This window comes from Centruroides sculpturatus, unplaced genomic scaffold, assembly GCF_000671375.1.
Source record: "Centruroides sculpturatus isolate CEXI.00-Female unplaced genomic scaffold, Cexi_2.0 scaffold987, whole genome shotgun sequence".
NCBI classification, from domain to species: Eukaryota; Metazoa; Arthropoda; class Arachnida; order Scorpiones; family Buthidae; genus Centruroides; species Centruroides sculpturatus.
Genome location: NW_019385239.1, coordinates 236,987 through 254,369, shown reverse-complemented (window position 1 = coordinate 254,369; position 17,383 = coordinate 236,987). Strand labels below are relative to the sequence as shown.

General features: G+C 29.4%; 1 protein-coding gene across 1 annotated transcript in view; it reads left to right on the top strand.

Moving 5' to 3' along the window:
* LOC111636586 (transmembrane 7 superfamily member 3-like) overlaps positions 1-17,383 on the top strand; it is a 42,635-nt gene that overhangs the window by 17,523 nt on the left and 7,729 nt on the right. The window contains exons 5-10 of the mRNA XM_023381864.1: positions 2,109-2,292; positions 2,928-2,974; positions 5,956-6,139; positions 14,598-14,678; positions 14,757-14,909; positions 15,369-15,457. Coding sequence (XP_023237632.1) covers positions 2,109-2,292; positions 2,928-2,974; positions 5,956-6,139; positions 14,598-14,678; positions 14,757-14,909; positions 15,369-15,457 — 738 coding nt within the window. The remainder of the gene's footprint in view (positions 1-2,108; positions 2,293-2,927; positions 2,975-5,955; positions 6,140-14,597; positions 14,679-14,756; positions 14,910-15,368; positions 15,458-17,383) is intronic.

The following is a 17,383-nucleotide window of genomic DNA, read 5'->3' as shown; positions in this document are numbered from 1 at the left end:
CTTAATTTTCCAACTTTCCTCACTTCTTTATCTTTTGTCCTTTCTCTCCCTTCCCCGCATTTGGGTCTATAATCCTTTGAGTCCAACTCCGGCTTTATTTAGTATTCCTTCCAGTGTTGCATGATTTGGCTACTTTGCGCCAAATTTGGCTACCCTTTTTTATTTTGACGTAAAAAATATCATTTGGCTCATTGGCTACTTTTTGGGCTACATATTATTTATAAATATATTAGTCGAATAAAAATGCACTTTAAAATAGTGTTTCGTCGTTTTTTATTAATTAGAGACCCAAATAAAACGAATATTTGTGTTTTTCTAATAAATTTTTGTTTGTCTCCTTTATAATAAATTAATTTATCTATTTCTAAGTAAAAATTGAAAGTGTCTGGAGAAGTAATTTTTTAAAATATCCTTTTACGTGATAAAGTTTTAATACTTACTACTATAATCTAGACTTGTTAATCCTTAAATATACTTGTATATTTAAGGATTGAGTCACAAATATATTATATATACTTGTGACCCAAAACTCCATGACTTCTTCCAATGTGGCCCAGAGGAACAAAAAGGTTGGACACCCCTGCTCTGTTGTACTTTATAAAATGAAGCTTTATTGCTTGATATTTGAACATTAGATATTCATACATATTTTTAGAAATGCACTACGCCTTCAATTGCATATAATAGCATTACACCTGTACTGTATTTTCAAACAGCACTGTCTATATGTACCTACATGAAAGCTACAAATTTTGCTATATGTATTATTTAACCTTGTAATTGTATTAAATAAAAATAAATTAATCACAAGAATGAGTAAATAAAATAACTTTGAAATTCATTTAATTATAGAGGAAATTCTAACTTGGAAACTATAGAATTTTGTTCATTAAATTTGAAGTCCATTGAGGATTTAGTGTAATATTAATACTACTGTTATTTATTTTGGCTTTTCATAAATTTTTACAAAAATTAAATCTGAAATTAGCTTTTTAGTGTTGTTTATATTATTTTGTAATGGAAGTGGGAATTATAAAATGATATAGGATCTTATTCAGGGATTAAGTATGAATCAGGAAAAATTGACTTTTTTGTTTGCAGAGCGGTTTTTTTTTGTTTTGAGTGGGCTCTCTGTCATAGCATTTCTATTCTGGAATATTAAAGAATCTAGAATTAATGAACTGTTTTGTGATTGTTCTAGAAAATTCTGATGCATTTGATTGGTTTAATTAAATTTAATTTAAAGCAATATTTTGTTCTTTATAAATGATTATCTTCTCATTAATTAATTCTTAATCAGAATTTATGTAAGTGATAACACATCTTCAATTGCCATATATTATCGGGCTGTAATTGAAGGTGTGTTATTGCAATGTATTGGGTGTAGTTAAGATGCTTATATTTATGTTAATGAATTCGACAACAAGGACAAACTACAAAAATAGAAAACAAACCAAAAATCATAACTACAATGATAAAGATAAATAAAAAAAAAAATGAAGACCGACTATGAATTATGTACTGTAATGGATTGCACAGCTGATTAATGTTCTTGTTTGAAATATGTTGGAAGTACTATTTATACAATGTAAAAAACCTGAAGGTAATAAACAACAATGGTAACCTTTTTAACAATCAAACAACAAAATAAGCAGTTATGTCAACCCAAAAAATATTGATAATATAAGGGATACTGACAAGGAGACAGAAAATTTATTTTTATTAACTGATATGTTTGAAATGAGGCAAGAATAATAATTGTAACTGTGTTTAAATGACATTTAATTAAAATAAAATATCTAGAAAAGTTGTATATATTATTTTAATAATTAACTATCATTTAGAGACAAATAGTTACAATTATTATTCTTGCCTCATTTCAAACATATCAGTTATTTTAATTTTAATCAAAAGTTAAATTTTCTGTCTCCTTGTTGTCATTCCTTACATTGTCAATGTTTTTTGGGTTGATAACAATATTAATGTAATAAAAAATTTTTTCATTTATTAAGATTAAGGAATGCTTTATAAAATTTTGATTAACAAACTTTAATTATTTTTTATTTTAATAATATATTTTTTCATCTGTAGTTATATTTTATTAATAGATTTCTCCTTTAGAAATCAGTCCAAAAACTAGGATATCTTTTTTGTCATATCCTGGGCAAGGAGTTGTCTATAATATTATTGCTCGTTATTTAAGAAATGATACTTATGAAGAAGCAGCTTACATTCCTGCTGTCACTTACGGATGCAGCTTTTTTTCAAAAGTGGATGCTTGTGGTCATTTAAGTAAGTGTTGCTAATTCTTATTTTAATTCTTCATAATGTTTAATTAATTATCATTGCTTCATAATGTTCATTTGCTTTAGTTATATTTTAAAAAGTAGAGAGATTTTAGATTCTTATATTTTTAATTTTATTTATTGATTATAAAATTTCAATTAAATTATAAAACTTTTCAGATTTAAAGAAATTTATGAAATAAAGTATCTTTTAATTCAGAAATGTGAATTAAACATTTTTATTGAATGATTTGAATTTCAATTTACATAAATCTTGGTATTTCCTTCTGTTTTTTTAAATTTAAAATCCATACATTTGCTTTGAAGATATATACTTTTGCTACTGTTCTTCTTCCCAATTTTGTTGCTATTTGACATCTTATATATATATATATATGTTAAATAGAACAAAATTGGGAAGAAGAACAGTAGCTTATATAATCAGGTATGTCAAGTTTCATTCAATATTTAAATAACAATCTTTCTGCCTAGAACAACATCTGAAAGTACTTCATTATTCCTTACTTTTAAATATTTTATGCTTTTTTTTAATGCTTTAAAATATTTGTGCTCAGTTAGTTTCAAATTGAATGTTCATTTTTCCTTTATACATATGCAGTTATGCTCTTTTCCTTTTTTCAGTTTCTATTTCTGCATACTTTACTATCCCTAACTGTTCTTGGATATTTGTATTTATTGTTAATTGTTTGTAATGAAATAAAATAAGTTCCACTCCTGTTTGAATATAAATTTATCTTAAAATACAATACTTTTTTATAACTGTAATTGCTTATATCCTAATACAGTAGAGCGTCGATTATTCGAAAGCCAATCAACTGAAACGTCGGTTAACCAAAGCATTCCAGTCGGACTGTGTCATGCTGAATTGAACGTTTTTGATACTAGATACTAGATAACTTTGATACTTTGATACTAGATAACTTCTAAAGTATAATTTTTTTGTTTTTATATTTTTCAATATACATTTATTTTGTTTGTACAAAATAAAGAAATAATTTTTAATGATACAATAGCCACGATTATTATAATAAAAATTTTTGTTAGACTTAACATCGATGAAAATTCAATGCAAAGTGACATGCAATGGAGAAAATTTTAAACATGGAACATATTAATATACTATTATTGAAATATACTAATATACTATATTAATAATGTATTTTATGTACATAATCGGTTATCCAAAAAAACTGATTTTTCGAACAACCCCAGTCACCTATTGATTCGGATAATTGATGCTCTACTGCAGTGGTTCCCAATTAGTTTTTCCTGCGTACCACTTCAAGAAAGAGCTCAAACTCGCGTACCCCTTATAGCAGAAATTCATATTAATCCATACTAATATTATAAATTCGAAGGTAATTCTGTCTGTCTGTCACCTTTTCACGTCTAAACCGCTGAACAGGTTTTAATAAAATTTGGCACAGAGATAGCTTACATGTTGGAGATGGACATAGGCTACATTTTACTGCGAGAAAATATCTTACTCCCACGAGAAAATTTGATATAATGTAGGCAAAGCTGTGGGTAGACAGCTAGTAATAAATAAAATAATTTTTTTTTTTACATTTATTACCTTTAAAATACAATTCTAATAATAATGAAAATAACATAAGGTTATTTAATTTTAATGTGACAAATGTGCACGATTTTCTTTGCACAACTTTGTAAAATCTGGTTGCTTTTTGGTCAGCTTCAGTCTCGAGTCATCTTCGAGTTGAAGTCGGTGACGATGTTTAGTTTTCATGTTTGTCATGGCCGAAAATCCGCTCTCGCAGAGGTATGTTGTGCAAAATGGTAGTAAATATTTTATTGCCGCTTCGCTGACATGATGATAATGATAATTGTACAATTAACACAAATTGTGTTAATTGTACAATTTTTGTTTCTTGCGTAAGAATTTCATTTAGGTATTGTCACAAATGCATTTTTTTAATGAAATTTCGAGAATATTTTTAGTTATAAATAAACGAATTTGTGCATTCGACATCGTGTTGTAAATTGACGAATTTTTGATGGTCCACCCATTATTCTTTTGGTTGTTTCATCTCATGCATTTAAATTTTAAATCGACTGATTTTAGATTGCTGCGCGTACCCCTTCATGCAATTTCGTGTACCCCTGGGGGTACGCGAAATTGCATGAAATGATGGGGGTACCACTAATTGGGAACCACTGCTCTACTGTATTAAAATTTTAAACTTTGAGTACTCTTTTTTATGTTTTTTATTCTTTAATTGCACTTAAATTTTGATCTACTTATTTGATATCTAAATTTTTACTATTTCTATACTTTTCTATGCTATACAAGATTAAAAAATTAATTGTTATAAAAGATGACTGAATTAAATATGCCCAAAAAGGTAACAGGATTTATTTAGACAAGCATTATTCTGAGTGAATTATAAGATCACCCTTGTCTGAATTTAAAACAGCATTCAGTATTCTGAATTCNTAATATTAATACTACTGTTATTTATTTTGGCTTTTCATAAATTTTTACAAAAATTAAATCTGAAATTAGCTTTTTAGTGTTGTTTATATTATTTTGTAATGGAAGTGGGAATTATAAAATGATATAGGATCTTATTCAGGGATTAAGTATGAATCAGGAAAAATTGACTTTTTTGTTTGCAGAGCGGTTTTTTTTTTGTTTTGAGTGGGCTCTCTGTCATAGCATTTCTATTCTGGAATATTAAAGAATCTAGAATTAATGAACTGTTTTGTGATTGTTCTAGAAAATTCTGATGCATTTGATTGGTTTAATTAAATTTAATTTAAAGCAATATTTTGTTCTTTATAAATGATTATCTTCTCATTAATTAATTCTTAATCAGAATTTATGTAAGTGATAACACATCTTCAATTGCCATATATTATCGGGCTGTAATTGAAGGTGTGTTATTGCAATGTATTGGGTGTAGTTAAGATGCTTATATTTATGTTAATGAATTCGACAACAAGGACAAACTACAAAAATAGAAAACAAACCAAAAATCATAACTACAATGATAAAGATAAATAAAAAAAAAAATGAAGACCGACTATGAATTATGTACTGTAATGGATTGCACAGCTGATTAATGTTCTTGTTTGAAATATGTTGGAAGTACTATTTATACAATGTAAAAAACCTGAAGGTAATAAACAACAATGGTAACCTTTTTAACAATCAAACAACAAAATAAGCAGTTATGTCAACCCAAAAAATATTGATAATATAAGGGATACTGACAAGGAGACAGAAAATTTATTTTTATTAACTGATATGTTTGAAATGAGGCAAGAATAATAATTGTAACTATTTGTGTTTAAATGACATTTAATTAAAATAAAATATCTAGAAAAGTTGTATATATCATTTTAATAATTAACTATCATTTAGAGACAAATAGTTACAATTATTATTCTTGCCTCATTTCAAACATATCAGTTATTTTAATTTTAATCAAAAGTTAAATTTTCTGTCTCCTTGTTGTCATTCCTTACATTGTCAATGTTTTTTGGGTTGATAACAATATTAATGTAATAAAAAATTTTTTCATTTATTAAGATTAAGGAATGCTTTATAAAATTTTGATTAACAAACTTTAATTATTTTTTATTTTAATAATATATTTTTTCATCTGTAGTTATATTTTATTAATAGATTTCTCCTTTAGAAATCAGTCCAAAAACTAGGATATCTTTTTTGTCATATCCTGGGCAAGGAGTTGTCTATAATATTATTGCTCGTTATTTAAGAAATGATACTTATGAAGAAGCAGCTTACATTCCTGCTGTCACTTACGGATGCAGCTTTTTTTCAAAAGTGGATGCTTGTGGTCATTTAAGTAAGTGTTGCTAATTCTTATTTTAATTCTTCATAATGTTTAATTAATTATCATTGCTTCATAATGTTCATTTGCTTTAGTTATATTTTAAAAAGTAGAGAGATTTTAGATTCTTATATTTTTAATTTTATTTATTGATTATAAAATTTCAATTAAATTATAAAACTTTTCAGATTTAAAGAAATTTATGAAATAAAGTATCTTTTAATTCAGAAATGTGAATTAAACATTTTTATTGAATGATTTGAATTTCAATTTACATAAATCTTGGTATTTCCTTCTGTTTTTTTAAATTTAAAATCCATACATTTGCTTTGAAGATATATACTTTTGCTACTGTTCTTCTTCCCAATTTTGTTGCTATTTGACATCTTATATATATATATATATGTTAAATAGAACAAAATTGGGAAGAAGAACAGTAGCTTATATAATCAGGTATGTCAAGTTTCATTCAATATTTAAATAACAATCTTTCTGCCTAGAACAACATCTGAAAGTACTTCATTATTCCTTACTTTTAAATATTTTATGCTTTTTTTTAATGCTTTAAAATATTTGTGCTCAGTTAGTTTCAAATTGAATGTTCATTTTTCCTTTATACATATGCAGTTATGCTCTTTTCCTTTTTTCAGTTTCTATTTCTGCATACTTTACTATCCCTAACTGTTCTTGGATATTTGTATTTATTGTTAATTGTTTGTAATGAAATAAAATAAGTTCCACTCCTGTTTGAATATAAATTTATCTTAAAATACAATACTTTTTTATAACTGTAATTGCTTATATCCTAATACAGTAGAGCGTCGATTATTCGAAAGCCAATCAACTGAAACGTCGGTTAACCAAAGCATTCCAGTCGGACTGTGTCATGCTGAATTGAACGTTTTTGATACTAGATACTAGATAACTTTGATACTTTGATACTAGATAACTTCTAAAGTATAATTTTTTTGTTTTTATATTTTTCAATATACATTTATTTTGTTTGTACAAANGGCTACTTTGCACCAAAGTTGTCTGCCCTTTTTCAGTTTGGCGTAAAAAATATCATTTGGCGCATTGGCTACTTTTCGGGCTACAAATTATTTATAAATATATTAGTCGAATAACAATGCACTTTAAAATGGTGTTTTGTCACTTTTTATTAATTAGAGACCCAAATAAAACAAAATATTTGTGTTTTTCAAATAAATTTTTGTTTGTTTCCTTTATAGTAAATGAATTCATCTATTTCTAAGTAAAAATTGAAAGTGTCTGTAAAAGTAATACTTTAAAATGGTGTTTTGTCACTTTTTATTAATTAGAGACCCAAATAAAACAAAATATTTGTGTTTTTCAAATAAATTTTTTTTTGTTTCCTTTATAGTAAATGAATTCATCTATTTCTAAGTAAAAATTGAAAGTGTCTGTAAAAGTAATTTTTTAAAATACTTTTTCGTGATAAAGATTTAATACTTAATACTATAATCTAGACATGTTAATTATGGTTTCTTTCCCGGGATTCCCGCCGTTTATTCCCTAAGAGAAAAATCCTGGGATATTTTATTTTCCCGNCCTGTTTGAATTTTAAATATTTTGTTCCTTTGGAATATCCTGCACGTTTGTCTTGTTAAAATTTTATTCTTTTCACCTGAAGACGACGATTATACATTCGTCGAAAGTGCTTGTGTTAATACTAAAGAAACTTTATTAACGCTGAACTCAGTGAATTTTTATCCATAAGTTATACAAACATTGGCGTGAGTTTTTAAATTTATTTTTAGTCCAATGTTATATTAGGCACTAAAAAAGTATGGTAGGTGATGAAGTTAATCCAAATAGGAGGCACATAATAAGTCTGGTTGAAGTTAATCCAAATAGGAGGCACGTAATAAGTCCGGTTGTGAGCTGACGACTTCTGTTAGAGGAACGGCTGCGACTGTGACGAAAATCTGTTTGTAGCTATATTAATTTGACATTTTTGCGATAATAGGTTGGAAGGTTATGTGAAAGCATCTTTTTGCCACTGAGAACTTGCTGAGTGATTAACTCCCAGGTGTGAAATTTGATACTTACTCGATAAAATAGTATTGTTAACGATTTAGGTCAGATTGTAGGTTAATAAACACCGCTGAGTCTCACATGAGCATTCGCCAGAAATTTTGTTCTTGCAATAATGGGGACATCAGGGTCGTGGGTGAGCCAGTGGTCATTCCTTCAATTGATTTTTGCATCGACAGTAAAACTTTTCTCATCAGAAAAAATCTAAGTCATCTGGCAGCATTGCTCCTTAAGGAACACAAAAGCAGGTTACATCATTCAACTCTTTGACCAGGTGGCTTCAGAAAGCATCTGTCTTACTTTAATTGTGTAAGACTTGTAGCAGAGGTCCTCCTCGACGATAGGTTTCTTGCTCACACCAAGAACCAATGACAATTTTTGGATCGACTGACCTGGATTCTCAAAAATCAGCTCCTGAGCCTGTTGAATGATTTCAGGCATCCTGACAACGTGCTCCTTTGAGTGAGTTTTCCTTGCCTGTGTTGTAAAACCTTCATTGGACTTCTCCGACTCATTGTACTTTGCAACAACACCATACACAGTCGATCTTGGGTACCTGAAGAACCGAATGATTTCTGTCACTGAGCACCCAGCACGAACACTTTCGATAATTGCAGCTCTTTGGTTATACTCCGCACTTGGTTTCAACATTGTGACTGTTTCGAGGTTATGATGGTTTAGTACATGTGTCAAGCTATTTGAACGCCAAACACAACATCTACCGGTGGTATAGAATGGTGGGAATTTGAAATTGAATTTTGTCTGGATTTTGGTGCCGCACCATGTATATATGAACACACACAAAGGAATATCCCATTTTGTGTTATTAATGCGTTATAGAAAATTACCATACTAATTTGGAAATATGTTTAAGAAAATTGACAATTTAAATTAAAAAAGAATTTTTTTACTTAAAAATGACTAATATTGACTGTTATGAAACAGGTCATAAAATCCAAAAAACTACAGCATGAAAAAAATGATAAGATGCTATTAAATTTAAATTATAATTACTTTTATTTTGCAATTTTTATATTTTAAAATATATTTATTAAAACAAGAAAAAAATTATTCATTATTCCTTATATGGACTTGCTTCTCATTTTTCTTTATTGCATAATGCCTTTGGTAAACTAAATTACATTTTAAAATATTTTTTCAGTGATTGGTGTATTCTTTGTTTGAATAATTATTCAAAATTATGTCAGAAGTGGTTTTGACTGCCACAAACATTTTTGCAAGTTCTTGTAAAGTTCATAAAAAAAAGTGTTAGCATATTTAAATGTTTTGTTGTCATTCCCAGTGTGCAGTTGGCCATATTGCTTTCATCAGTGTGCAGTACAGTAAACTTTTGCTTTAAAATTTTTAATCACCACATAGATAATTAAGAGCAAAGAAATTTGTTTCTAAAAGACTATACAACCTTTTATTAAAATAAATTTGTAGGTTAAGAATTTAAAATGGCTTCATCTACTTATCATTTAACATTTGTTCCAATTTATTTTTAAATGTAGTTATACTTTTCATTATATGTATTAAGCTGACAGTTACTACTATGTTATAGTGAATCATTCTATGTTAATTGAATCCTCTGGCATGTATTATTATAAATTAACTATAATGAATCCTGCACGAATGAGATCAAGTTAAGCAAAGGATATCTATGTATGTATGTATATATAAGATTTAAATAAAATGTATATATCTGTATTATTGAACTGATTTGTTTATATTTTAAAAATAGTATCAGGAAAACAATTTTAAAGTATAGCATATTTACTTGAATATAAGACTCCATCAAATCATAGATGCACCTTAATTTCTACATGCTCATCCACAGAATTTTTTTTTGAAAAAATACTCAAGAAAAATTTATGTCAACAGAATCAATTCTACTGATGTAAATTTGTTAATTATTTATTGCAAGTAAACTAAGTTATATACATAGTAAGGTTTAAAGTTCTTGGCTTGACCTACTTTGCATATGCACAGAAAAATGTGAGCGGTGGCAATGTGAAGCTTAACATTTGAGATACTAATGCCCTCAGTTGCATTCTTATATGTTCAGTCCCACGAATCAGATAACTTGATTTAATATAATCTGTATACATTATGCCAAATTGTGAGTATTGTTTAGTGATAAAGTTATTGACAAAAGAAGGTTTCTTGCCATTGGAAATTCACAAATACATTTGTAATACGTATAATATAACAATGCTTCTCCTTCATATTTAATGGTGAAACAATGGCCAAAACTTTTTAAGTTTTGAAGAGAATTTCTCAACAATGAACCACACAGTGGACATCCAGCCACAGTGATCACTGAAGAAAACCATCACACTTGCCAAGAATGAAATGCTTTCCAATTGACATCTGAAGACAAAAGAAAAACTGTTGTAAGATTGAACTTGTCAAAGCAATAGTTTTTTGAATTCTTCATGGACATTTGTTAATGAACAAGGTCAGTGTATATTGGGGCCTAAAATTCTTTCTGTAATTCAAAACAGAGGGTCAACTGCACTTGACAGTTTTTGGAGCTCTGTGAAGAGAACAAAAGAAAGTATCTGCAGTCCATTATTATTGGAGATGAGACTATGGTTCTATACTATGATCCTCTGTCCAAAAGAGAATTGATGAAATGGTACTGTGCAGGGGAATCTCTGAAGAAGGTGAAAGTGTCACTGTCGACAAAGAAGGTTATGGCAATGATTTTATGGAGATGCAATGGCATTTTATTGATTGACTCAAAGAGAAAAATTTACAGTAAATGCATTTCTTTAAGAAAATGCATTCACTGTAAGAAAATGTAAAATATGTTTGCCTTTTCTTACCTAAATTCGTAAAAATGTTTATTTCAGAATATAGTAGAAGATCAATATATGTGAGAAATGTTTTCTTATTTAAAAATTGAATGTTATATATCAAATTATATGCCTTTGTGTCCTTATCGTATGTTTAGTACATAATTTGTCTACAAAGACTTATTTTATTACTAAGACTCATACTGGTGACTTTGTTCTGCAATTCAAGAAAACATAAGTCACCAGTATAATAAGTCCTAGTAATAAAATAAGTCCTTGTAGACAAATTACATTTTATATATAACACTCAGTACATATTTTAATTTTTATTTTATTGAACAAATAAAATAAAAATTGAATTTTATGTCTTGTTAGTAAGTTACAATAAACATTTGAAGCAATTAGATATTTCAGTATCAGTTTAGTACTGAAAAACAATCTAATTATATGAATGTTGTTAATTTGATTTATTTTTATTTTCAGGTGAAATCAAAATATTAAGAAATGATATTAATTATTGGTTATTGTTTTCTTGTATTGTGTTGCTGAGCACTTTGATTTTATTTCCTGATACAAAAACAGTAAGTTTTATAAGTTAAATAAATCAAGGATGTAAATATTCATAAACATTTTAAATTCTTTTTCTTGAACTATACTGGTAAATTATATTATAAAAAGGTATATTTTCAAAGACTGGCTGTTTTTTTTTTTGTGTTTTTTCAAAAGTACTTTATTTCTCTGAAGTACCATGTTTCACAAAATGCATTTTGGACTCTCTTAGTCCCTTATCCATTGCACAGTGGCACCTGTACAATCATTTTTATAAAAGTTACCATATAATTTAGAATTACAAATATTTTAAAATTATTTTTTAATGCAAACGTTTATCCTATCTTACAACAAATTTGTTCATTTAGCAAGAATCTCATCCATTTCCATCAAAAAAAAAAAAAAAAAAACTCATTACCAAGTCCAAAACCTAATTATTATATTAATTCATCAGTAGAAAAAAGTTAAAACAAACACAATACATTTAATGAAAATTTCTTCCTATAGATTCATCTTAGTATAATTCATAAACATTATAAAACAGTATATATTTGACAGGAATTAAAAACTCTGAATTTTCTGATGTGTTAGCTGTTTTATATGTTGTTTTAGTGAACGTCTCTTCAATCCGAAAAAATCTCTCCAGTAGACTACCTCACAGCCAATTCAGGTTATAAACTCTTTTTATTGTTTTTTACAGATGCATTTCGAGCTAGATTAGTTTACTAGCTCCTCCTCAGNCACTAGCGAAAATTTAAATTTGCCAACTGGAATTCTTTCGGATAACGGACTTTTGGATAAACGACGCTCTACTGTATATCAAAATCATTTTTATGAGAAACATTATGGTAATTATGAAATAAATTGTTGTTATTAGAGAGTTCTTAAATTGTTGTTTTGAAAATATTTTGATAAAATGCATTTATTTCCTGTGAAATGATATAAAATTCTAGATAAGCATTATAAGAACAGTTATACAAATCAAGATTCAATACTTCGTTCAATTTGAGTATAGAAATTCTTACACCATATTGTCAAAGCAATTCTAGAAGCCATTTTGTGTGATGTGTTTAATGGCTCTTAGGCTCTTGTCACTGATACTTGTATTCTGCTCCTTACTGGAATCTACATCATATTTCATTTTAAGGAACAGATAAAAGTCTGCAAGGCAAAATCAATGAGGTTGGGAAAGTACTGTTATGTCTCTCTTGATATTTACTGACTGGAAATGATGGCTGGAAGCCAAAGCAGAAGCTGCATCAAGTAAAGCCTTTAAAGTCATCACAGAACATGGCTTCCAGTACTGCTTTGATAAATGGATAGCAGAAGTATTTAATACAGAAGATGCTCATTTTGTAGGTAACCATCTATAAATAGTTAACTTTTATTATGTTAGTAATAAATTACAAGGGTGATTCAAAAAGTAAGGTAACAAGAGCTCTCCTGTACAAATTTTATTTCACAGGCAGATATAGTGATACAGATTATTATGGCAATGGTATGTACATATTATTTCACCATGTTTATCCAAACATTTATTCCCATGATATACCAAGGCATCGATGCTGGCAGAGAAGAAATCTGCATCAAGTCCCTTCAGCCACGCCATGATGGCTTTCTGAACTTCCGTATCAGTTTGGAATCGCTTACCACCCAGATGCTTCTTCAATGGTCCGAAGGGATGGAAATCACAGGGTGCCAGGTTGAGACTACAGAGAAGATGTTCCAGTACCTCCCACTTGAAGCACCGTAACAATTCGGTTTGCTCAATTTGCACATCTGTCTTGTCTTTATCGAACTCAGTGCACCAAACCAACAGCTGTTTTTGTGACATGACATTACCACTGTACACATCAACAAGTTGACGATGAATTTCTACTGGTTAGTTGCCCTTCAGACTGAATCACACTACACACTTCTATGTTTGACCACATTTTCGTGAGCACTGTCATTTTCAAAATGATATTGCAAGAGTCTGATGCAACATTTGCATCATCTAACCCTGTGCGATAAAGCTGTGGTCTTCTGCTGCTGCTCTAATGGGAAATTCGAACAAGAGGAGGAATATGATACCCGTTTGAGCTCTTGTTACCTTAATTTTTGAATCACCCTCATACATTAACAGTTTAGTTTATTGTTGACTCTACCACATATATATTTCTATACGCAGTAAAATAGGTGAATTTTTAAGAATATATCTTTATTTGTAATGAAATATTGTTGTTTAGTTTTATTTATTTTAATTATAATTAACATTTCAAATTAATATAATTTTGTATTCTCTCTAATAAAGAGAATGAATTTATCATATTAAACTGAAATTTCTGTTGCTGAATTAAATGAATGTTTTTTGTTTTTCAGTTTTGTAGTATGTGTTGCAAATAGAAATACTTTACAGTAATACCTTGAGTTGTGTAACATGTCAAGTAAATTTTCAGTTAAGTAAAATGTAAATCTCAAAAATTGGAAAAAAAATCTGAGTAGAGTAACATGTAATTTTACAAAGAATTATTTTATTTCAAACATTCATTTATTCTCTTCCTTTCTTTCTTTTGCACTGTAAGCACGTATGCAAGTGTACACTTGCATATGTGCTTACAGTGAAAACTGGGCACTCTTTCTCAAAATCAAAATTTTTCTACAGTACCCAGTGAATGTCGAGCAGCAAAACCAAGCACATCTTCATTGCTTGTTTTTCTACAAGTATGTGTTGTTCATGTCTTTGGTGTAGTTTGCTTCAAGTGATTTGTTTAATACACAACTTGTTTACCACTGCTACATTTACATAGTGTTGTTTATTTACAGTACTGTACCATTACAATGCAATTGAAACAGCAAATCAAATTATACAAAAAAATAATAAATAATATATGTACAGTACACATATAATAATAACTACAATATTGAGTTCTTAATTACATAGTTACACTTAAGCAATTTACAAATTCAACTTATGTAAAATTTGAGTTATGTAAAGGTCTATGGTCTGCATTACTTATGTAACTCGAGGTATTACTGTATTTTATGAAGCCAAATAGTAATTCAAGCTTTTGATATTTTCACAGCTACATTTTTCTTTGGATTTTTGGCATCTGCTCTTATTTCTTTCATTTTATTAACTAGATATACACATTTGGAATCATTAAGTAAGAACTTTTAATGTTAAAATTATTATTCAAATTTTAATAAAATACTAATTACTGAAATCATTGAATTTTTTTTAGATCGAGACATCTTTGTTATAAGTTGTGGTGTAATATGTGGATTATTGTGTATTCTACTTTTAACTTTTCTACATATGTCATGTCCTTTTGTATTACTAAAAAATTTAGTTTTTGGTTTCTTATTGGCATCTGTTCTATATTTTACACCTCTAGGTAAGTAATTACACTCTTATTATTTATATTTTTTCATTGTTTCTCTTCTTAATCTAATATATCAAGTTGTAAAAGTAAAATTTAGATATTTTGAAAAAACTTTATTGACAAGTAACTCAACAATGATTACAGTTGAGCCTGATAAGTAATCATCATCATGAAGCAGAACTTTCCAGCCCAAACTGACTAGCTTCTCTAATTTCATCTTTGCTTTGTTCTGGCATATTGATATGGCAGTATTGGACTTTGTCAATTTTTGAAGGTCTTTTATATTGGCATTCAAATAATCCAGTTGTTCATAATAAAGTTCTTTCATGACAGTAATGTTGATTGAAAGCAGCTCCTTCATGTTGCACCAAACAAATGCAAATTATCATTTTTTTATACTATTGACCCTTCAGTTTGCAACAGTTGGTTGATCTTTATTCAACCATGAATGCTTTAATGAATACTTTGCAGGTGAGATCATGAGCCTTCATTATGTTGTGGTCACTTTTGAAATGATAGAGCAACAGCATGCAAATTTGTTCTTTCAAAAGTTTCGTATTGTCAGACATTGCTGATGTATCTATTTCCAATGAAATAGGTGATGAAATACTCTTTGATTACTCTACTTCTAGAACACATGATGTGGGTATATAACATTTTTCCAGTCATTTCTAGAAAAAAAAATCAAAATGTCTTAAGTATCACTATTACAACATGATATTTAAGAAAATATGTAAAACTTGGAACCATACTGTTCAATAAACAAAAACTGATAACTCAATTTTCAAAAATCTTAATGTATCAGTTTTTATTTATTGAACTAATAAATTTAAATACTTAGTTTACAATAAATAACTATTTACTTCAGATTCTCTGTAGTTTCTAGATACTAGAGACAATCTGAATCAGCATACATATGTACGTACATACATACATATGCTAATATATAAATTGATATATACATACATATTAAATATATACAGGGTGTGGCACCAAAATCCGAACAAATTACACATTTTTCCGAACATATTTTTTATTGCAAAAACGAAAAGGCTTACAAATTTTTTTTAACCACATTGTTTATAAGGCCATAAAGAATACATTTACTCAATATATCCCCATCCTGCTTGAATGACCATTTCCATTCTTGGTCTGAAGCATGTGCAGGCACGCTTTAATGTGTCCATAACAGTGAATGCCACATCAATAGTGGCTCTCAATGATGCAACGTTTGGATGTCTGGACTTGTTTGTGACCCTTTCATAAGTTATTACCTTCAGGGCTGTCGTAAGCGGGCGTGCAAGGCGTGCACCGCACGCGGGCGGCACGTCCAGGGTGCGGCAAAGAGCCTTTCTGGCAAGCTCAGCATAGGTAATCGTAGTTAAACAGGGGGCGGCATAATCGGTATTGCACACGGGCGTTCACACAGCTGGCGGCGCCCCTGATTACCTTTATTACCATATTACCTTTCAACTATGCTCCATACATAGAAGTCCAAAGTATTCAATTTAGGCTGTTGGGAGGCCAGAATTCTTTCAACCAAAACATGTCAATGTTGTCCAACAACCAATTTTGCATCAAATGACTTGTGTGGGCGGGCACACTGTCCTGCTGGAAAACATATGGCTTTCCAGATGACATAGTTTCCATCCACAGCTTCACTACATTTGTCAGAACACACAAATAAACTTCTTTTGTGACATTTTCCAACTTTGTTAAAGAAATACAGTGGCATGACATCACCATCACTGGATACAACACCTAGCATGTGTGTGTGACCAAAGGGTTGGCACCTCTTCGATGCCCTGTCAGGATGTCACCACCGCGTCTCAGTTGACACGGAAACCACGCTAACTAAGTTACGCAAGCGGTCGTGTAATGGAGCGAATCAGATTCTGGATGGAGGGAGTGAGAGACAGTGCACCGGAAGTGATTCCTTCAGAGACTAGATTAACATAACAACTGTTTAATGGGAAACACTAGGATAGATTCTATAGTTTGATCGTAAGGTTTAATTAAATGACCGTTCTTGAGAGAGAGAGAGCTTACAATAATTCGCGTGGTGATAAATATCTGGAGTTTGGTTGATTCTTGAATAGTTGATAATAAGGTTCTTGAGGTTAATAATCCAAGTTCTGGTTCCAGCGACGACATTAGTCCAAGTTATCGGTAGTCCAAAGCGAAACGCGCCTAACATTGTATCGCCAACGCGGTAGCATTTCCACACATGCGCCGCTAACATCGTAAAATATAAAAATTCGAACATATCAAAAATTATTTGCACATTCTTAACGGAATTTCCGGATGCCTGTTTGAATTTAAATATTTTGTTCCTTTGGAACATCCTGCACGTTTGTCTAGTTAAAATTTGTTCTTTTTACCTGAAGACGACGATTATACATTCATCGAAAGTGCTTGTGTTAATACTAAAGGAACTTTATTAACGCTGAACTCAGTGAATTTGTATTAATCTTTGTCGGATATGA